General features: G+C 38.3%; 1 protein-coding gene across 1 annotated transcript in view; it reads left to right on the top strand.

Annotated features, from left to right (window-relative positions):
* Positions 1-23,532, top strand: part of LOC308529427 (collagen alpha-4(VI) chain-like) — a gene marked incomplete at its 5' end in the record, with an annotated part of 90,731 nt that overhangs the window by 29,414 nt on the left and 37,785 nt on the right. The window contains 11 exons of the mRNA XM_081105525.1: positions 1,609-1,754; positions 1,885-1,977; positions 3,570-3,623; positions 4,740-4,811; positions 5,810-5,836; positions 7,243-7,287; positions 9,485-9,538; positions 13,210-13,272; positions 13,858-13,923; positions 19,309-19,362; positions 19,455-19,490. Coding sequence (XP_080961651.1) covers positions 1,609-1,754; positions 1,885-1,977; positions 3,570-3,623; positions 4,740-4,811; positions 5,810-5,836; positions 7,243-7,287; positions 9,485-9,538; positions 13,210-13,272; positions 13,858-13,923; positions 19,309-19,362; positions 19,455-19,490 — 710 coding nt within the window. The remainder of the gene's footprint in view (positions 1-1,608; positions 1,755-1,884; positions 1,978-3,569; positions 3,624-4,739; positions 4,812-5,809; positions 5,837-7,242; positions 7,288-9,484; positions 9,539-13,209; positions 13,273-13,857; positions 13,924-19,308; positions 19,363-19,454; positions 19,491-23,532) is intronic.

Genomic DNA, 23,532 nt, shown 5'->3' with positions numbered 1-23,532 from the left:
ATCAGCTTAAATCTGGGCCTCGCTCTTTCCACTGCCCTGCTTCCTTGTTTGCTGCCTAATTCTTTCTCCTTCTCCATCTCCAAGGGCTGCTCCTGGTTGGTGTGGCATCTTTGTGAAATTAGAAAAAGATGCCCAGTGCTCTGGGTGGGTGCCATCCTGTGCCCGGGCTCCTGGCTTGGTGAGTGGTGCGCTGGCTGCATTTCAGCGCCCACCAGCTCCCTCCGTTGCGTGTCCTGGGGCAGTGCCTTCTGTACAGCTGCGCCTGGTTACTCTGGCCATCCCCAGCCTGTGCTATGTAAAGGCCCGAAGCAGCTCAGGGTGCACAGCCAGCAGCATGACTTGTTCAAGCTCCCTTTGTCCTTCTCCCTTCTCGGTAGTAGGTTCATCGTGTTCTGGGGAGGATGTTTTCCCTTGGTTAACAACGCGTTGGAATATGTTTTATGATAATTTGCTTCCAGCTAACTTTACCAAATGGATCGCTACGGGAAGTTTAAATTGTTGTAACTTTTCTGGCAGAGATTTGGGAGTCTGTGACAAAAGACTGCAAACGTGGTCTATGTGCTGAAGCAGCAATTCCATTTCCAGGAATGTATTTTCAGGAATGATGAAGAGTATGTGTGACAACTTTTAGCCGCAAGATTGTGAAGCAGCTTGCTTTATTTATTTATTTATTTATTTATTTATTTATTTATTTTCGCAATAGCCAAAAGCTGATGTGTGTGTGAATTTACTGTTCAAAATATTAACACTAATATTTGGTCTGAAATTCTAGAAACAGTGATTTCTAGCCAGATTCGAAGTGTCCTTGTTCATGTGTTCTCTGTTATGTGGACAAATCCAGATGACGTGTTAGTGACCGATTCAGTAGAATAGGCCAGGTTATGCTGCAATACCAAGCAACTTCCAGATCTCAGTGGCTTGCAGTAGCAAGAATGTATTCATTTGATGCCTCACGCCCACTCATATACATGGCATGCTCTTCACTCAAGTACCCAGGCTGAAGGTAGGGTTTATTCCTGTGGCAGGAAAAAGGAAATGAGGGAAATTGCTCCCTATGCTTAACATTTCTCCCAGCGAGCGACATATGTCACCTCTGTACACATTTAGTTGGTCAGAGCAAGCCATATGGAAGATTCTAATTTTCAAGAGATAGATGATATTTTCACAGGTAAGGAACTGAAGCTCAATGAGAGTTGATAACTTTCCCAAAGAAATAAAATCATATCATGTGCCCTTAAGTAGAGGAACCAGAATATTTGTGAATAGTTCCCATGACACCACAGTTTCTAAGAGTAAACCACAAATCTACATCAGGAATGGGTTTAAAAGGATGTAACCTAACACAATTATAAGTGGGAACCCTCTGAAATAAAAAGTAGGGACCCGAAGGGAATGATGAGAGTCCTTGTGGTGCCACCTAACTGCTTAACTTCCAGCTGGTGAGATTGAAAGTATCAGACCAATTCTTCGAGGAGGAATGCCATGAGTTAGTTTTGATTTTAACAAAACTGGGAAGGGTGGGGTGGTGGATGAATATCTGGGGCCAAGACAGAGGCAGACCATTCAAAAGACATGCAAGTAAGTCGCCCACCTGCCGGTATCTCGAAGGATTCTCTGGACTCCTCGTTATTGGCCTGGAAGGTGTACATAAGTTGGAAGAGCTTCAGGAGCTAGAATTTGGCAGAGGATTCGCTTATAATCAACCTCTGAGCATCACACTGCCATCCCTCCCGCGCATCTTACTGAAGCAACTTGTAAGTATTTTTTAAAAATACCATCCACAGGGTTTTACGAACCCTGAGGGAACTTTTCTCTTTAGTGTGTAATGTGATGTAGGTTAATAGATTTAAAAAAATCATGTGTGATACGGGTTCTGTCTTTCAGGACACAATTTTAGAAAGAACATGCTGCAATACGTATGCAAAGTGTTTTGGAGAAGATGGGCCCAGAGGTGACGGTGGGAGCCCTGGGAGGAAGGTGAGAATTTGCTGGGTGTGGAGGCCGGGGGGGTGGGGAGGGGGGAGATGTCATTTCAGGTAGATGACTGTACGTAGATGACTACATACCAGGCTCCGTGTTATGTCTTTAATACAGTTTTACTAATTCTACCCTCTTAATAAACGTTGGAGGTAAATGTTACTTAGTGGGTTTGAAATTGAGGCTCAGAGAGGGAACATCAGTTTCCCAATGTCTCAGTTATGAAGAGGGATTTTCTAATGTAAGTCCCCGTCTGCCTGACTCACATTCTTCCCACTCTATTCTGCTGCCTCCTTACATTTATGTGACAAATACTTTTATAGATTCTCTCACTGCTTGTCTCCAAAATTTTTGAGAAGTTTCTGCTTGTCTCCAAAATTTTCACTTGCCCATCACCTGCTTTCTTTACAGGCGTCAATGCCCCTTTCCCTCCTATCTGACCTCCTAGGCTACGGCATTAAACTGTGAGGAAGGGTGCCATCACTGGTTTGCTAGTGGTTAATTTGCATCTTCCTCTGAGTTAAGTAATAAGAAGTTTACTACACACTTTTGAGGGAGAATATCTCCTTAGAAATGGCCCTCAGGCATCCAGGGACACAAGGTTCTGTTCTCACAGGGACTATCGCTTCATGATTGGGTAAGGTCACAAACCCACATGTAAGGTTGAATCAAACCCCTTGGTTTTGTCCGTCTTTTTACACACTCTCTTTCTAAGGCTTTCCATGAGGTTGTTGGAATGAGCTCTTAATGACCTTGGGGATCAATCTCAATTCAGAATACTATAAAAGTGTGCAATTATCTTTTGAAAAATAAATCGCAGTGACGCCTTAGCACTAGATTATTTCCCTCCTCAGGTTGTTGTGAAACATCAGACTGGAGAATGAGGAAATCAAGCTTGGGAACCTCTTGACATTTTTTTTTAATGCAACTTAAGGACTATGCCTCAGAGGTCAAAGATGAGAGTGCTTTGAATTTTTGACTTCTCTGCTCCTTCTGTTTGATAAAATTCAGTGGTTGGTTGTGTTGACTGTCATGTCTTTGTTGATCACAAATAGACTTATTACCACTTTTCAGACTAAATAAACAAGTCTGGCTATAAAATGGCAAGCCGAACTCTCTTGAGAATAAATGGTTTGTGTTTTTAGGCCTCTAAGAAGAAGTTAAAAATAATAAGAGAGTCTAAATGGCTGAGTCCCACAGAAATAAGTAATTTGGTTGGTAACACCTTTGCTTACTGGTGTTTTGTAAAACAAGGTCAAAGCCCTCTTTAAGGATAACAGTTTTTCTTACACATTTAACTAGAAACTAGTTTTGTTTTGGATTTTCACAATAGAATGGCTTAAAAAGGTGTTTTAGAAAAACAAAAATAGGTTGATGTGCCAAAAATTAAGACAAGTAGGTATGCAAGTTTTCACTGTGAAATCCACCAGGAACACTTGTTTCTCTGTGTCTCTGCACATTGTGTTCAACATTTAGTAGATTCTCGATAAAATGTCAACTCAGTGAGACAAGGTTATCTACTAGTAACACTTTTTATTTCATGTAGATTTGAGAAATGAAGAGTTATTTATTTTGATTTCTTTTCCTCTCAGGGAGAGAAGGGGCCTGGTGGATTACCTGGTCATCCTGGTGAAGAAGGGGCACATGTGAGCACTAAATCTCATTTTTTTCTGTGACAGAATATGGTAAAATGGGTCAATATTAGTAACAATTGCACTTGAGTTATGAAAGTTTTTCTCATCTATGCTATTTAAAAGTGGGTTTAAAAAATAAAGTGGATTTAAAATATCTATGTAAAGATAACCAGGTATCATAACAAATGTCAGGTGGACAAATTGTGCATCTATATAGTCTCAAGGTATTTGATGAGGAAGTATGGTCATTTCGTTGTTTTAATGAGTGAATTTGTGATAACTGAAAATGTGGCCTATGTCTAATATTCATACATATAATAGTAGTTGTTGATCCCGAATAAATTGCAGGTAATCCATTACTATTAATGATGTAGCCATGTTTGTAAGTATAGTCTGACGCAAGCTCATGGGGTATGCAATACTTTCTAACTTATATTTGATCAGTTTGGCAAAAGGCATGGCATCTACCATTTCCTTCCTATCTAATACCTAGATCAAAGGTTATAGTCATGACTAAAATTCAGGAAGTAATTCTTCAAATCCTGATTGGATGTCTACTGTGTGCCTGACACAGTTCGACAATGTGCTTAGGGTTGGAAACCTAGAGATAAATACATGAAACATTGTCCCTGTCACCAAGAAGCTCACAACATGGCAGGAAGGAATATAACACAAAAACAGTAACACACAACATAAGAGAAAAGGCTTCTTAGAAGAGGAGGCGACAAGTGATCCATACCTTAGGAATGGGCAGGATTTCACCCAGAAGACAAAGAGTGAAATAGTGGTTTATTCTTCATGGGACTACAAGGAAACCACCTAGTTTTAGCTGCCTGGAGGAAATGTTCAGACACACCTCTGTTTTGTTTGAAGACTGACGTTTTGCCCATGTGGCTTGACTGAATTAATCAAAATTATAGATAATTTGAATTTGTATGATTTGGGGTTACCGATGTGGATTGTTGATGGATGAACATTCCAATTGCCTCGCTGGTGACCAGTCAGGTCTCTGAGGATGTAGGAGTAATTGTAAGGACTGTGTCGTATTTTAGTCATTCTTATGGCCATTATTGCTGGTTTGAAGTAGTTGGGTGCTTGACTGTCTCCACGTGCAACTTCATTTCACAGGGAGCACGAGGGCCCCAAGGTTTTCCTGGACCCCGAGGTGAGGAAGGATGCCCGGGTATGAGAGGACTGAAGGTAAGTGTGACCTCGAACTGTGGATACCCACTCAAGGGGTATCACAAGGGCTTCTCTTGAGATGGAGGGTTTCCCAGAAGTTGAGCCTGAGAAAAGGAATCAAGTGCAAATAGTTTCCTGGGAGGTGATCTTGGTAAACACTAGCAGGCAGTGGAGCAGCTAGACAGGGTGAGAAGGTGGCCTGTTGATTAGATTACCACCAAGGGTAGACAGAGCTTAATCCTGCTGAGGAACGCTGGCAGCCAACACCGAACGTTGTTATCCCACTCAGGCGGTGAGGGTGCTGGGGTATTCGTACACCAAATCCTATCAGGTGTTAGGTGAGGGCTGCTCCTGGAGGGTGGTCATGCCCCGCACTTACGTTCAGTGTGTATATGGGCTCTGGCACCAGAAAAGAACCCAGGCAAAGAGTCACAGTACAGGCCGTTGGAAGGTGGGCTTGCGAACACTGAAATTTTCAGTGCTAAAGGGTAATTGGTGGGGCACTCTTTGTGAGTGGCTGCATTCAATATCTCTTAAGTTTCCAGGTTTAGGGAATCTCCTGTAATAAGGACAGAAAAAAAGTTTCTACCATCCCAGAGTCCTGTAGAGAGTTTTTCTGACCACAATGACCATGTTCTGTGTTTTTTAACAAGTTACTCTTTCTGTTAATTTGTTCTGTTGTTCCTAGAAGCCCTCTCATGTGTGTTAGTCAGTGTATTGTCATTTTTGTTTGAAAAACGATTGTTGTAATCGTAAGTAGTAGGTCACTGCCGTTGCCTGCTCACCCCCACTATGTGAGGAGTTGTAAGGTGCAATTTTCTTCCAAGTCCCAAGCACAAGAAAGTGGCAGTAATCAGAGCACTGTGATGTCCATTCCAGTCGCTGGAAAAGAAATCTTCCTTTTGATCTAATAATTGCACTTTTTTGAAACCAGGGAACATACAGTTTCCTAAATGAAACAGTGTTTTAAAAAATGAAATTCAAGCTCAATTCTTTTTATTTCTTTTTAACTCTAGGGAGCACGAGGATTTCCAGGAGAGAAGGTAGGTGACTTTCTTCCCTCTTCTTACACTGGAGAGCAATTTCTTTGGGAAATAAAATACTGAGTCATTAAGTTAATATGTCCAGTTGCTTTTCCTTTGCTTGAGTGATGTAGGGCTTAAAACTTTTAGGTGAGGGGATGTGTCAGATGTTATTCAGAGCCAAGCTAATGAATGGCTATTTGTAAGACATATATTTCAGGTTTAAGGTAGTGATATGTGTGTGTGTGTGTGTGTGTGTGTGTGTTTATATATATTTTCACTTCAAGCCCTGCTAACTCTATAATAATTGAGCCACCATATTTATCACATGATGATCTGAAAGAGTTGGTCCTGAATTCAAGGTGTGGTTGGAGGGATTGGTCAAGATGGGTGTCAAATGGAAGAGGGACATTACGACAGGGCTAGTAAGAAGTGAACTGGCACAATAAGGGAATAACTCTACACTCAGATTCAGAAGCAAAGTATCCATTTTCTCATTCATTTATTAAGAAACTAGAGGCCTGGTGACCGCATGGGTGGGGTCCGGCCAACCCGCCCCTATCAGCTGGCTGTGGGGAGGGCACATGGAGGTTGGCCGGCTGGCCCCACCCCCGATCGTACTTGGCTGTACTTTGGTTAAAAAAAAAAAAGCCTGAAAGTTGATTTCCTCATGGGGACAGTAGGAGCAAATCAAATATTTCACTCGTGTATAATGCAATGTATCCTGCGTGCAAAACTCTGAATTTTTTTCAGAAGATATTTTAAAATAAACATGTTAACTATCATTTTGAAACAGTTGGCAAACTGAAGGGCCCATAATGTGAAAGTGATTGCATACTTGATCAGATGTCACTATGCAATTGCCAGTTTTTATTCTTATCTAGGTCAGGTTTTCGTTTCTTTTCTCAAGGGCCTTCTTAATTGTAAGTCTCTCCAAATGCACACATACGGATACACTCCCATTTAGTTCCTTCTTAATGTAAGATCATCCAGGTTTCCATTGTGCAGATTAATTCAGGCATATTTTCTGGTATTTTTAAATTAACAAAAGTCAATGACAAAAGGGCCATCTTTAACATGTAGATAACCAATGGGAAATGTTTCATTCAGTCTTCTGAAAGAGTTACTTTGTCCAGCACAAAAGTTTAAATGGAAGTCCTTCAATCCATTCACAATTTGAATTGTTTTCCTTCTATCTTTTACTTTGGCCCCTGAAACTACTAGGAAAAAAATAGTATATAACACCAATGACTATTTCAGAAAGAAAATAATCATTGCTTTATAATGATTGAATGCAGTATTTAAAAACTGGGAAGGTCTAGATTCTTCTAACTGAAAAAAAATATTAGTATAGAAATGAACATCAAAGCAATAACCATGTACACCTGGTCCTCTCGTCTCTAACCTTCTCATCCTTTGCTCCACAGGGCAACCCTGGTGAAGAAGGTGTTGATGGCTTGGATGGAGAACAGGTACAGAAAGTTTCTCATTCTATGTTCCTCCCTCTATGAAGTTACATTTATATCCTCTATTCATACATTTCACAATTAGTCTAGAAAAAAACTTTAAAAAAATATTTTATTGATTTTTTACAGAGAAGAAGGGGGAGGAATAGAGAGTTAGAAACATCAATGAGAGAGAGGCAGCTACTGGGGATTTGCCCGCAACCAAGGTATATGCCCTTGGCTGGAATCGAACCTAGGACCCTTCAGCCCGCAGGCTGACGCTCTATCCACTGAGCCAAGCTGGTCAGGGCTAGAAATTTTTTTTTAAAAAAAATGTGTTTTTATTGATTTTAGAGAGAGAGGAAGGAAGAGGGAGAGAGATAGAAACATCAGTGATGAGAGAGAATCACTGATCGGTTGCCTCCTGCATGCCCCACATAGGGGATTGAGCCCACAACCCGGGCATGCGCCCTGACTGGGAATCAAACCAGCGACCTCTTGATGCATAGGACGATGCTCAATCCACTGAGCCACACTGTCTGGGCAGTCTAGAAACCTTTAACATGTATGCTAAACAATGTCTAAAGTTAATTTATATATTTGCCCTTATCTTCAAAATAGAAGGATCTTAGAAACATAGCTCTAACTAGCTGCCTCCTATATTACATGTTATTGCCCAGTTTTTTATTTCCATATTTTTGTTAAATTCTACTAACTAGACACTTTAATTATTGTGTTATTTAGTCAATGCTTATCTAGCTTAACCCTCATATTTTACTACTATTATTGATGCCTTCAAAAGAACATGAAAAGGTCGTGTTTCTTTTGTCTACGGTAGGACTTTTAAAGAATTTCCTTTAATGAAGTTCATAAACTCCTTTGTTTTTTTCTGCAAATCTCTTTATTTTATCTTTCTTTTTTCTTGAAGGACAGTTCTTGGGTAAACATTTTCCCCCCCAGCACTTTGAAATGTATTTTCATCATTTCTGGCTTGTGTTTCTCCGTCTTTCGTTATTGCTCTTAAGACGTTATCCATCAAACTAATTGTTCCTTGGTCAGCAATCTTAAAAAAGATTTATATATATATATCAAGCTGCTTTAATATTTCCCCTTTGTTCCTAGTGTCCTGCAGTTTCAATATGATGTGCAGGTGTGGGTTTCTTTTTATTTATCTGCTTGGGACTTATTAGACTTTGGAATCTGAGCATTTGTGCCTTCTAGAAAATCCTTAGCAAATAATCATTTAAAAATTTTTATCTTTTAAATTTTCTCTATTATCTCTTTATGGAAGTCTAATTAAAAATTTGTTAGACTTTCTCATTCTATACTCAGTGTCTCTTAACCTCTCCTTCATAGTTCCTATTTCTTTGTCTTTCTGTGCTACATTCTGAATAATTTCTTTAGTTTCTAATTCACTAATCCTTAATGTCACTTTGTTTAATATACCTTTTCACCTGTCAATTAGATTTTTAATCTCAATTATTCAAATTTTCACTTCAAAAAGTTCTATTTGATTCTTTTTCAGATCTGCTTATTTTTTTTTAAAAAAATAGTTGCTTGTTTTCTTTTCTTTTTTAAAAACAAATTCTTTTCTTACTTATTTAATTTATTAAATCTACTTATTTTATATTTTGTATATGATGAGTCCAATACCTATAGTCATTGTAGTCTGATTTTGTTGTCTGTTGTTTCTGCTGGTTCCCCTATCCTGGTGTCTCTTACATGTATGTTGTGACTTTTGATGTAAACTCGATTTTAATTGAATTTTTAATTTATCTCTGAGGAGTTATTAAGGCCTGAGCTGAAGGTGGTTTGCTTCTGCCATGTCTTTGGTGGCACCACCTCCTAGGACCACTTTAAAAAAATGATCAGCTTGTGGTTTTCACACTCACACAGTGATCAGAAGTCCTTACGACAGCCAATGGCTATTACTTCTGTTGATTCCTGCTTTTTCTTCGTTCTGAACTCTAAGGATTTCTCTCTTTCTCCCTCTCCTTTTTCTAAATCGGCTCATTAATGTATGTAAAATATTTTAAAATTTGTTTCCTGTAATTTTAAATGGCTTTTCCAAGGGTCAGGATTGTTCAGGGCTTCCAGTCTGTCCCATATTCAGAAATAGAATGGTAAATAAATTTTCTATCATTGGCTAGAATGTGAAACTATGTGAAAAACATTTCTGATGTTACCAATATAACAAAGGTTCTTTGTATATTTATTTATTTAGGGTAATCGTGGAATCCCAGGATTATCTGGAGAAAAAGGAAATCGGGGAAATCGGGTAAAGTATGAGGATATTTTGTCTCAAGTTTCTACTGGTTAAACTGACCTTGACAGTTTATTTTTAAGTTTTGGGAAAGAATCATCTAGTGCTTAACTACTAGGTAGGAAGCTAGAGGGCAATAAAGTATTAAATGACTATTTGGAAGCTATAACTTAAGGCCTGAATCTGCTGTTAGTGAAATGAGTAATGTAAACCAAGTTACTTAATTTTGTGTGTTTTTTTTTTTTTGGTGTCAGAACTGTAATTGTCATTCCCGCTCTCACTAGCTTTTATGTTTCCCTGTTGCCAATGATTTGGTCTTATATCCAAGGCCTTTCAACAACATTCTTCACTTGGTAAAGAAGTGTCTTGGTAAAGAAATAATCTTGGTAAAGAAATGTCCTTCTTAGGATTAAGAAGTACAAATTGACAGTCATAAAATAGTCGCAGAGATGTAAAGTACAGTGTAGGGAATATAGTCAATAATATTGTAACAACTCTATAGTGTCAGGTGGACACTAGACTTGTCAGGGTGATCACTTTGTAAGTTACGTAAATATGTAATCATTATGTTGTACACCTAAAACCAAGATAATATTATATGTTAATTGTAATTGAAAAATAATAAAAAGAGAGGAATCCTTCCCAGTCAAATTATACTACTCATTGTCCCCTGAAGTTTCGTAGGCAGCCCACCTCTGTGTCTTGGCTCATGCTAGGTACGGCATCCTGCAACATCTTTTCTCTGCCTCCATCCCCAGTGCTTATCTGATGACCACTTTTTCTTCAACTTCCAGCTCCTGCCATTCCTCCTCATGATGCCCTCATTGACCATGTTAGTCAGAGATCTCCCCCTTCTCTATATTCTCCCAATATACATTATTTATACTATCTGCTTAACAGTGACTGTACACTGCCTCATGCTGATATTTGTATTTCTATGTAAGAGAAGGCGTATGTACTAAACTCTCCCTTCCAATGCCCATGGCAGACATTGCTAATTAATTATAGAATACAGCCTGAAGGATCCACGTCAGCATGGTACTAAAAGCAGCTTCTGTTGCTTGATTGAATTGGATAAGGGGGATGACACTTATTTACTTATGTTTTTTGGTACCCCACATGGAATCAGACTTTACTGAAAGGCGTGGATTGATTTCCTGGTAAATGAAATAGGAACTCACAAGAACTGGCTCTTTATTGAGGTTCAATTTCCAACCTGCAGTTTGTCAATCTGATTTTGGAGAAGGTGGAGGACACCACACTTTCTTCAAGACTGGGAAGCCTTTATTTTTCATTGAATATAATGAAATTAAATAAACTTTAAGTGTTTTCTACCTGTAGGGCATTTTGCTAGACACAAATTAGAGTTCAGAGGTAAGTAAGTCATGATTCCGACCAACAAACAGCTTATTAACTGGTACAGGAGATAAGATTTTTGTAGGAGAAACTACAATGCAAGACAGGTTAAAATAAAGGCTGCAAGAACAGTGCAAATAGAGAATGAATAGGAGCACAGTGACTTGGAGAGGAATCTAAAATAGAGTGGTGTTTCTTCATCTAATCAATCATCAAGATTTGAGCATCTATTGTAATTTAGGCATGACTGTAGAATGGGGAGCATTCTGTATCTCAGAATTGGCCTCTATGGGGGAGAGATAGGTAATGAAATAATCATAGAAATAGATGTAAGATTACTGGGGAGATAAATGCATGAAGGAGAGATAATGACAGGGGGAACTGATCCAGGCTGTGTAGTCAGGAAGGCTTCTTGGAGGGAGTAAAGATGGGATGAAATTTAAAGGATGAGTAACAACCAGATGATTAGGGGGAGAGAAAGGGGACAAGAGACCAACCTTCCATACTTAGGTCTGTGGCATTTGAGAATGGTGCTGAAGGGTGGAGAGGACTCTGGCATTCCAGGACACACAGGAAATCAAGATTTTTTTAAAAAAATATTTTTATTAATTTCAGAGAGGAAGGGAGAGGGAGAGAGAGAGAAACATCAATGATAAGAGAGAATCATTGATCGGCTGCCTCCTTCACAATCAGGGATTAAGCCAGCAACCCCAGGCATATGCCCTGACCCGGAATCGAACAGTGGCCTTCTGGTTTATAGTCGATGCTTAACCACTGAGCCACCAGCCAGGCTCAAGACATTTTTTTAACCCAAGACCTTTGTGAGAGAGACACCCAGTGTATTTCAGATGAAGAAAAAGGAAAGGCTTGGTGTTAGAAGAACTCAGAGTGGGTTTGGACAAACAAGGATTCTAATTTAACAGGAGTGGAAGGTGAGATAAAAAGCATAAAGAGTGGAGGAATGTCTGGAGTTAATGTCATGCCATGTTTAGGGGTTTTGTTTTCTGGCTACGGCATAATCAGATGCTATTAAAAGTTTCTAGGCAGGGAAGAATGTTTAAATTCTTCTAGGCTTGGAAGATCACTCCGGAAGCCAGAGTCTGGGTCAGAAAAAGGAAGAACTAGAAGTTGTACAAATCATAATGGGAACCATATGAACCATATGGCTCTGTACTTGGCATTTTAACTTATCATTCCATTTAATCTCTGTAACCACCCTATAAGATAGGTAGGTCTGTTTAACAAGTGAGAAAATTGTCTTAGAGAAGTCAAAGAAATCTGCCCACCTAGGAAATTAAGCAGCAGAATAAGAATTTACTAGAATTAACTAACTTCCTTTTCTTGTATCAGGCCAGGAAAGAGGGAAGGAGGGGTCTCAGGTCATTATGAGGTAGCTTTCATAGGACCCCAGAGAGCATTCCATTCCTTAGGTGTCTGAGAGCCAGATTTCCAGAGAAGGGTCCCACTTCATTATTTTCAGGGTGTGGTGTATGCACTCCAGAACCAGGCGTGTAACAACATCTGAGGAAGGTTCTGCAGCTCTGGGGGAACTACTACACAGATATGGTACCACTAATGGCAGGTTTAAGAGACATAATAATTTGCTTATCATGTCATAGTCTTAAGGCAAGTTGCTTTGTCTCTCTGGTCCCCTGTCTACAGCAGTTAGGAGCTCTGGAAATATTTTCCTCTCTTTTCTCATGTTTTCTTTTTTTTGTTTTCCCCACGAGATCTTGCTCTGCTAATGCTGCCCATGTTTGTGATGGAGAAAGCCTTCTTGTTTTTCTTTTTTAAAAAATATATTTTATTGATTTTTTATAAAATCAAAACATCGATGAGAGAGAAACATCGATCAGCCGCCTCCTGCACACCTCCTACTGGTGATGTGCCTGTAACCAAGGTACATGCCCTTGACCGGAATCAAACCTGGGACCTTTCAGTCCACAGGCTGACGCTCTATCCACTGAGCCAAACCGGTCAGGGCGGCCTTCTTGTTTTTCTTACATGTGTTTCTTTGTGGGAGCATCACAGAGGAGTGGAGAGATTGAGGGATTTGGTAGTAGGGAGACCTGGTTCCACTTCCCTAAGCCTCAATTTGTGAGCTGTGAAGGTTAAATGAGCTAATGCACACTTAGTGTCAAGCACATCACAGATTTCTGATAAAAGGATGTTCTTTTCTGTGTCTCAGCCTCACCTCTTCAGCAGTGAATGCCTTCAAGTTCAAGCACTCAATTGCTCTTTTAATTTGACTCTCATTTCCCCCTTTTCTTTCCTGTAGGTGATAGATGACTTAAAAAGTGACACTTTTTTTCTTTTCTTTGTGATTTAAGGGCTTGACAGGACCGCCTGGCCAGCCTGGAGAGCGTGGAGAGCCTGGGTTAAGGGGAGAATCTGTGAGTGGTGGTTGAGGGATTTCTGCTGCTTTAATCCCAGGATTTGTAAACTGTTTGCTCGAGCACAAAGACAGAGAACAATTAATTATCCACAAATGAGTCATCATTCAGGCCATGTTGGCATTGTTAAAAAAGAAAAAAAGAGAGAGATTTGAGTTCCATCTTATAGAACTTTTTGGGTTCTTAAAGAGTTTGGAATTTTAATTGCATTGCATATTTGGGATTATTGAGTAGGGCTAGATAATTAAAAGGGTCTACTTTGAACAGACTGTCCAACCTCAGAGGGAAGAAAGAGATCAACCAGAGGACTTGTATGCATTCATAGAAGCATAACCCATGGACACAGACAGTGGGATGGTGACAGCATGTGCTGGGGGTGTGGGTGGGAACGGCCGGGGAGAGGTCAATGGGGGAAAAAGGAAACATATATAATACTACATGTAATACTTTAAACATTAAGGAATTTAAATAAAAATAAAAAGTCTACGTTGGTGTCTTTCTTCTTTTTATAAAAGATCATGCTTCCTGTAATATTTTCCCCATCTTTCCTATCCATTTGAGGCAAGCAATCTTTTGTTTTCTCAGGGGGATCCCGGAATTGATAGTTATATCCATGGCCCTAAGGGAGAAAAAGGAAGGCGTGGACATCAGGTAAGTCTCTGTTTGCTTGGGGATACTGACTGGTACCCATGGAAAAGGATACTAGCTGGTGCAGAAGACTGGGCATTCTGGTTGGATCAACAGAAAAGCTCAGAGAGCAAACCTGTGGAACTCCATTGTCAGAGACAGAAGCTCTGAATGTTAGTCCCCACTGATACCCTTGTCCTTGCATCCTTGTCTCATAGGTGTGTGTGTGTGTGTGTGTGTGTGTGTGTGTGTGTGTAGAAATCTTATCTTCCACTGCACTAGTAATACATATCGCTTTACTTCTTTTGTCCTTGGTTTCTTCATATCCAAAATGAAAGCATCGGACTCAGTGATCCCCGAGATCCTCCCAGTTTTAAAATCCTCCACTTTCATAACGATGTCTTGATTTAAAAGATGCTCAAGGTCATTACACTGCTGGCTTGCTTTCCATCTCTGCCAGTGTTGATGGATATGAATTGAGTACTAGCCTTTTTTTAAAGATAGGCCCTTTGTTTAGTTCCAAAGACTAGCAGCGTTGTGACAGAAGACATCACCGAAGGATAAAGACTCGTTAACTCGACAGACGCTAACTTGTCAGAAGCCATTTTTAGATTTTTATGTGCCAGACATTAAAATGCATGACTGAAAAATGACTAAAATAACCCAAGTGTCTCAGACCTCCCATCTCATCATTCCCAGTTTCCAGGAATGAGGTCTGCATACCAGCACGTTTACAACTGCAGAGCAACCTCTGTTTGCTTTCAGCTCCAATTTGTATCCTTTGACAAAACCTAAGGACATCAGTTCTCTTTCCTGGATTGTGGCTAGTTCACATGCATTTTATATAGGTCCAGGTCCTGAAGGAAATCCAGTTGGTAACAAGGTTATTACCATGTGAGAAAACTGTCAGATTTGCTGCAAGATTTTCTCATTCTGTTGTTAATTAGTTATTTTGGGCAAACCTCACGGAGAATGTTTTCTTTGGTGAGTTGAGATTAGAGAGCCCTGGGAATATCCACTCAATATTAATAACCTATTCAGCTATGGGACTGGAGCTAAGAGAAGAGCAGAAATCCTTAAATCATCTGGGCCTCCGTTTCATCAACTGCAAGGTGGTCTGATTAGAGAAGCCGTTTCAAAGTTTCCATCTATTAGCGGTTGTCATGAGAAGAAAGGTCAATTGAGCTTTGATTCCGTGACTTGCTCATGGTTTTACAACTGGGAAGGAACTCAGTCTAGATAGCCATGGGAGGAGCCCCATGCTCACAGCTTTCAGAGGTCCTAAGGGTTAGCCTTGAACTTCAGATCTCTGAATTGTGCGTGCAAACAGAAATTATAACTCTCTGAAGCAGTGCCATGTTATTTTGCGTTTGTGTTTGCCATGGTTTCTCCCCCCCCCCCCCCATGAACTTAAAGAAGGGTGCTCTAAGAATTTAGAAGACAGCCCTCTAGGGGGCACTCTTTCACTACTATTTGAGTCCAATGGAGAAGGTACCCTGATGAAGCAGTCTTTCAAACCAAATTGAGAAATCTAGTATTGGGGAAGGAATAATAAAAACAAAAGCCCCCCACAAAAACAGTCATGCTTTAGCACTTCTGGGGAGAATAAAAACTGGTAAACATGGAGAAGGATACTAGCTGGTGCAGAAGACTTGACAATAGAATCTTTTTGGGAGGCAATCAGAAGACTTGACAATAGAACCTTTTTGGGAGGCAATTAGGTGTAACACACCTCAGCTAGGACTGCTGATTTTTTTTTTATGTTTTTGAATATGCAAGTGACAGAAAACCGGACTGGCAGTGTTTAGCTAATAGGCATGTTTGATCACCCAGGGAAAAGTGATTCCAGGTTTGGTACACGAGCTCAGCGATGCCATCAAAACCCAGTGTTGTCATCAGGGACTCAGACCCTTTCTTTCCACAGTGCCATCCTCAGGGTGGCCCGTGGCCTTGGCAGCCCAAGAATTTTACCTTCACCTTTACATCCAATGCCAGAGGGAAAGGGGCTTTCCTTTCATCAGGGCACTCCCAGCAATATTCTCTTTTTAGCTCATTTAGTTCATTGACTGGGTCCTTGCTCCCCATCTGTGCCTGCCTGTTTTAAGAAAGCCAGAGAAAGCAAGTCTCTGACAAAGGAAATTGCCATGATTGGCTCAGACCTGTCATAATTCATCCCTCAGAGCTGGGCATGTTACTGCCCTAAACAAAACTGAGATTTTCTTAGCAAGGAAGAAAGGGGAGAGAGTGTTATATAGCCACCAACTATGTCTTCCAGGGCTTAAGATGTGTATGTCCTTTCATAACCAAGCAAAAAATGGAGGTTTGGCTGCCTGCCTCAACGAAAGCCAAATTCCTGAGGCAGGTTATGGTGCAAAAGGAAACAGGTTTTATGTAGGAGCCACAGGACCTGAGAGAACGGTGAACTCACGTCTGAAAGACCAATCGCATCACCCTTGTCTCAAAGATTATCCCTCTTCCTGCTCAAACCCAAGGTTCTTATAGGGAGAGGATGAGGAGGGCATTTTTTCTATCCAGTTATCTTGCTAGCTTTTGTCAGGCTCAGGCCCTATCCATTCATATTTCTAGCTTTTGACATGCTGGGTGTAAGAACCTCTCTCTGCTGCCAGCTTGGCCAGTGGGGGAGACTCCCTGGTGCTCTGACTGTCTATGGTAATACTTTGATCCAGTATTTCCAGTTCTAGAAGTTCATCCAGAAGTTAATCATGAATCAATATAAAGATTCAGCTCCATAGATGATCAGTGTAGTGATTTTTAATCACTATAATGCTTAAATGTCCAGTGATAAGAGATATTTTATGTAAACAATGGCAAATACACATGATAGAATATTATTAAGCCATGAAAATAATTTAGAAGACTATTTCATAACAAGTAAAACATTCATGATGTAATATTAAGTGGAAAAAAAACAGATTATAAAACTCTGTATTCAACAAGAATCCTAATTGGTTGAATATATCTGTATCTATTTTCCTGGAGGGATAAACACCCAGAGATTATTCATTTCTTTTTCTTATTATATGAATTGTTGAAAGATTCTATGCTGAGCCTGCATAACTTTTACCCCAACTTTTATTTTGAAAAAATTTAAATCTATAGAAAAAGTTGTAGTTGCAAGTATAATAAATGAACACCAATTGTTATATATACATATTTTGCTGAGCCATTTGAGGAGTGTCATGACATTTTGCTTTTACATATTCAATAAATATTCTTCAAAAACAAAGACATTCTCCTATTTAGGCACAATGCAATCAATCATCACACTCAAGAAATTTAATATTGATGCAAAGTTATTTTCATTTTATAGACCATATTCAGACTTCCACACTTGTACCAATAGTGCCCTCTATAGCTATTTTTATTGTTGTTCTGGGTTCCAGTTAAGGATGTAGTTGTCTTGCCTCTCTTGTCTCCTTTAATTACAACTGTTGTTATTTGTTTGTTTACATGACGTTGACATTCCGGAGCAGTTATTTTGCTAAACATCTCTCGATTAGGATTTGTTTGAGCATTTCCTTCTGACTAGATTCAGGTTAAACATTTTTGGTGGGAGATGCGGGACACTGTCAGTCTGTCCCATTACTGATACATTAATTTGGCCACTCGATTATGATGGTGTTCACCAGATTAATCTATTGTGAACATACTTTCCCCCTCTTTCAAATGATTGAGTAATCTGAACAATAATAGTCTGAGACTATACATTTTTTGTTTCCCAAATTCTTTTATCCAATGGTTCCTGCATCAGCCCAAATAATTCCTTCATTATGTTGGCTGCAAAACAAACAAACGAACAAACAAACAACAAACCTGTTTACTATTGAAATGAGAAAATGGTAAACATTTTAAGAAAGAACCTTTATTATATCTAGACCAATTGTGAGAGTGCTATATCTAAAACCTTCTCCATGATATGAATTACTTAATTTTAAAAATTCCCATTGTATTTTTTTATCTCAAGAAAAATGATTTTAAATATAATAATGTTACATGCAATAAACACCAATTAGTCAAGAAAAACGATCTTATATATAATAATATTACATGCAATAAACATTAATATTTTAAGAAAAAAAGGATTTTAAGTATAATGATATTATCAAAATGTACTAACATAGTGTGATATCTCAAAAGTTGTAGGAAATACGAAAAATCTACAAAATAACACAACAGATATTTTGGGATACAGAAAAATAAAATGTAGAAAACAAACAATAGTTCCAGTTACCAAGAAAATAATCTCTTTCTGATCTTTCCTAACTTTTTTGATGGCAGAGTTGCTCTCCCTGAGAAAGTCAGATGAGGATCTCATGGGCTTATTTAAAAATGTTCTAGTGTAATGTAAGAAAATGAGGAATCCTCATTTTATCTTTCTTTATATTTATATTTATATAAATTATTCTTTCACAGAATTTAGCATATTTGAAAAGAACATTATAGCACAATTTTCTGCTTTATAAACTTTTGATAAAGATAATTTTAATTGTTGCATGCTATTTCAATAATCATTTCTACCATAATTTTTTTGGTCAACATTTCTACCATAATTAACACTTCCTTCACATTGCGGTATAAATTATTTCAGAATTTATTATAAATGACAGTTGGAAGAACACTCTGCACAAAATGTTTTTGTTTCTACATTTCACATTCCTTCCCAATTTATGTATTCTTATTGAGTTAGCATGCGACTTCACTGAATAAGAGTCTAAGATATCCCTATTTGGGATCATATGGTTTCCATTTTTCCTGAAAGATGAACTCATTCTTTCTCTGGACACCACACATTTTCCCACTGCTGACCTTAAAGAGGTTGAGAGCACTGGACAGTTTCCTCATTGCAACTGTGTGTAACCTCTCCCTCCATCATCATCTGTCTATATTGATCACTCCACCTATGCAGAGACTCCCTTCTACCTTCTGTTTCTGTCTGCCACTCTGTACCCTATAGGATGCAGGTAGAAAGGGAAGTGCTAGTATTTTTCAAATATTAAGCATGGCTTGCTGGAGAATATGTATGACTACTGTCTCAACATGGTGGACCCTGAGGAGTTGTCAAATGAACAATCTTTGGGGAAAGATGCCTACAACATGAATATTTTAAAACGTCAGAATTAAGACAGCATTCTAAAGGAGTGTTGACCAGTAGAACTTTCTGAGATCATATATATAGTTGTGCTGTCCAATATGGTAGCCACTAGTCACCTGGAGTTACTGAACACGTGAAATGTGCCTAGTGCAACTGAGGAACTAAAATTTAAGTTAAATTTAAGCAATAGCCACATGCGGCTACTGGCTTCCATATTGGACAGCCCATGTCTAGAGAATAAGTGAAAAAGTATACAGATATCTAAACTAATCTTCCCTTTACCTTTTACTTTTCAGGGAAGTTCTGGTTATGATGGGCCTCAGGGGGAAACCGGAAACGTTGGTCCTCAGGTAGGTATAACTGCTCATGGGAGAGAGCAGGTGGCTGGGGTGAAAATTGACTCTTTTCTTCTCTAAGGTCTTCATTTCTCTTCTATTCTTAGGGGTCAAGAGGAAGACAAGGCCTGCCAGGAATGAAGGTCAGTGCTTTCTGGAAGAATTGCTTCTTGTTCCATATCTATGGCATGTTAAGTAGTTCTGCCTGAGCTCAAGGGGAGTGCTGGTTGGGCTGTCTGAGGCTGCATGAGGATCTCTGGGAAAGTTCCATGGGGACCTTTTCTATGGAGACAGGAAAGTTTATATGCTTCCTCTCTGCTCCCTCTCTAGCTTGCTATAATATTTCATTTAGATAAAAAAGAAGCTAATACCTTAGGGAATAGCTTTTACCTCTGAAATGATTTTTCCATTTAAAGAAGACTTCCTATGAATGTATAAGGGGATCTTATAGTCACGAACTCAAGGGAAAAGATTGAGTTTTACTATTTCCAAAGGGGAAACGATGTGATCTGAGGGTGGGATGAGGGGATATCCGTGGAAATTGTATTTTACTAAGCATTTATCTAGCACCAGTCACTGTTTTAGACCTTTATTTAAATTACCTCATGTAAACCTTTCTAAAGCCCTGGGAGTTATAAGCATTATTGCTTACTTTTTATGGATAAGAGAGGAAATAATATGTAGGTTTAGCAAAGTAATATGTCAGAGGCCACACAGCTAATAGTTGGTGGAGACAGGATTCAAAACCAAAGATCAGAATGCTCTTGGAAATAAGAGTTAAGGTTATTGTGTAGATTTACCTCTAACATAGTCTTGTCATACTATGCTGGCATTTTTTTTTCTAGTATTCTCATGACTTAAGGATGGAGAAGTCAGAAATTGACTTATGTCACCTGTGAGCCTGGAATGGGTGAATGTAAGGGAGAGAGAGAGAGAGAGAGAGAGAGAGAGAGAGAGAGAGAGAGAGAGAGAGGAGAATAATGCGTGTCTGTAGTGTAAGGACATAGGTAATGGGACTCATATGTCTGTAAACCAAGAATGTTTAAAAAGCATGGATATTGAGAAATCCCAAGTCTCAAAAATCCAAACAAGTTTTATTGACACCAACTAAAGCATTATTTCTTTTAAACAATGTTTAGGATTTGAAATACATTCTTAGATAACCTTTGTGCTATTAGTTAAATCTTAACACTTACAAAATAAATAATGTCTTGAAATATAATTTTATCTCATTGTTTTTATTGCCAAAAAGACAGAAAGAGACTATAATAGACTAAGCTATATTTTGGAGAAAATTTAATGGCTTGAGGCATGAATTTCCTACTCTTGAATTACTTAATTCTTTTATGATGCTATGTGTAGTTTACCTAAATCCCTGCACAGTGGATCCTCTACTCAGTTGGGTCTTGCTTATTTTTGATTTTCTACATCACTCCATCTCTTATGTCTTTCTTTTTTATTTAATTTAAATCAGAGCCAAGCCTGTGGCTAACTTTAAGGTCAACTTGCACTCTCAAGCTTATAGTGAAAACCATTTCTCTGCCCATTCTTCCCCCTTGTTGCTGACTCCCAGATCTTCAGAAGCACTCACTTTCATATCTTTGGATTTTTTCTTCCAGTATTATTGCCTTCTTTTTTCTAAATGATGTGTTTACTTTGCTATTTCTTGGTTTTCAGTTTTGGATGTTTTCCTATTGATTGATTTCTTTCTTTCATTTTTTTCCCCTTTGTTGACTGGAATTTAGACCTTGATTTACACAGTATGTTCCTGAATCAGAATATGTTCCCCTTCAGGCTCTTACTATGGGTTCATTTGTGGTATATATTTTATCGTGTTTTCATAGCTAGACCCTGACCAAGACTTCTCTAAGCTCTTGAAGCTTTTTATACTCAAGAGTAAAGAAAATTTTGTTTTTCTAACCCCCTTTCTCTAGTTCTCTGAACTTAAATAAATGTACTATTATGATAAATTTGTTGTAAAATAAATACATTGGGTGTTCATTGTATGGCGGATTCTTGTTCAGGCTGCCCTTTAGGTTATAATGTATTGTGAACCTCTAATTTCTTGTTGATGGAACCTACTGAAGGGTTTTGCCTCCACTTTTATGTGGTAAACCTTGCTTGATACAAGATTAGTTCTATAAGGCAATTTTCTTGAGTTTTAAGCAGTGCAGTAGGAAGAGCTATTTCATTTTTCTCTGATAGTTAAGTATTGGCTTTTCTTTCTTTCTTTCTTTCTTTCTTTCTTTCTTTCTTTCTTTCTTTCTTTCTTTCTTTCTTTCTTCCTTTCTTTCTTTTTTAAATCCCACATCACCTTTTCCACCATCTTCCTACCCTCCATCCCTCTGGCAACCATCAGTTTGTTCTCTATATCTATGAGTCTGTTTCTGTTTTATTTTGTTTGATTTCCTACTGTGGAGGATAAAGATTTTTCTTAACCAGTCTATCTCCTTCTTTATACACTTTCTCCCAACCTAGCCTTGCAATAAACTTATTTTCTCTAATTTTGATCAATTCAGTCATTGTTCATATAATGACCAGGTCAATATTTGCAGCGATATAACTTGTGTTCCCCAAGTCACCCTTTCTCCCGCACTTGCTTTGTGCTCTATGAGCATTTTACTAGTTCATCATAAAGCTCTTTCACAAAACGGACAACCTCCCAATATATTCAAACACAGGAGGTTTCTTTTTTCTTGGATTGCTTCTTCCTGGGCCGTCTGTCCTCCTGCTTTCATCAGGACTGATCGCTCTCTGGGCTGCTGTACTGTTTTCTTTTTGGGACATTTTTGAACAGCAACCTCTCGCTTTGGAAGTAGAGAAAAATGTGTGCGAACTGCTGTCTCTAATAAGAAGCTGCTCCCTTTAATACATTATAATCTTTATGAATATTGTTTGCTCTTTTTCCTATGGAAGCTTTGATTAAAAAAGAGAGAGAGAGAGAGAGAGAGAGAGAGAGAGAGAGAGAGAGAGAGAGAGATACTTGGAAACTCCAGGGTTAATATGTTTATTCAACATGTCAATAGTTTGCTAGATAACCATTATTGGAGCATTGGTCAAGTAGACTCATTTAAGTTTTTGAGACTATAACTTGCTTAAGATCAGCCAATACTATTGGAAGAACATAGCTTATAGAAGCATTGAACTCTAAATTACAACATTCCCTGGGCTTTGGGAAAATATGGCTTATTACTGACTATGAAATTAGACATTCTGGCTTTTGCAAGTTGCCTAATAAAGTGGAATTCTAAACGAGATTTTATTTATGGAAAAGATTATAGTTTGGCAATGAGGGAAAACTTTAATTTGTTAAGTATGATAAAATTAAAAATATCATTAATTTTTTAAATGTTGTAAAAACTTACCACACTCCTGCAGTTATTTTCATATTTGTGTTTCCTTTATTTGCATGAATAATAAGGGGGTATTATAATGTACATACTATTTTATATTCTGCTTTTCTATGTTTCCAAATCTTTCTATTTTCTTTTTAATATATTATATCTTACTCTGAACAATGATTTACTAGGCTAGCAGGTGATTTCTGTCTTGTTATATATCATGTCAGTGATATAAAGAAAAACTGGATTTTAGGTTTTTTGTTTTGTTCTTGCTTTTGCTTTGCTGAAATGATTTCCTAATATAAATATACAGGCATGGGATTATAATAAAAGAGTCTGAGCTTTGCTATATAGAGTCACATTGTTTTAGAAGTGTTGGATTATGAATGTCACTAATGTAACATGCAAATTAGGCAATATTTCATGACCTGTTTCAAAATTTCTTGCTACATGCCTTTTAAAACTTGGTTCATATTTATAAGTCTATAAATAAACTCTTGAGTGTAGAGTAATAAAATAGTAATGATTAATAGAAGTGCTTCTCATTTATCTGAATAGTTTTAAAAACTTCAGAAGCATAAGTAATTGATCCACCTATTGATTAATTCTGAGTTGAAGATTTTTTCTCTTTGCAAATCTATGAATAACCAACCAATAGCCTAGTCAACATGAGGGGAAAAAAGGCAGAATAATTCACATTGAGGGCATTAGCCTCAATCTTGGAAAATGTATCTTCTCTGTAGAGCTGAAAATATTAATTTGAAGGAGAAATTAAATCAGCTATCAGATGAATCATTTCAACAGCTCACCGTTTGCCTAGAGAACTAGGTTAATGCTCAAGTTT

Source organism: Myotis nattereri (genome assembly GCF_964212035.1).
Source record: "Myotis nattereri genome assembly, chromosome: 14".
Classification (NCBI taxonomy): domain Eukaryota; kingdom Metazoa; phylum Chordata; class Mammalia; order Chiroptera; family Vespertilionidae; genus Myotis; species Myotis nattereri.
Note: the sequence above shows the minus strand (reverse complement) of the source record. Positions and strands in the feature narration are given on the sequence as shown.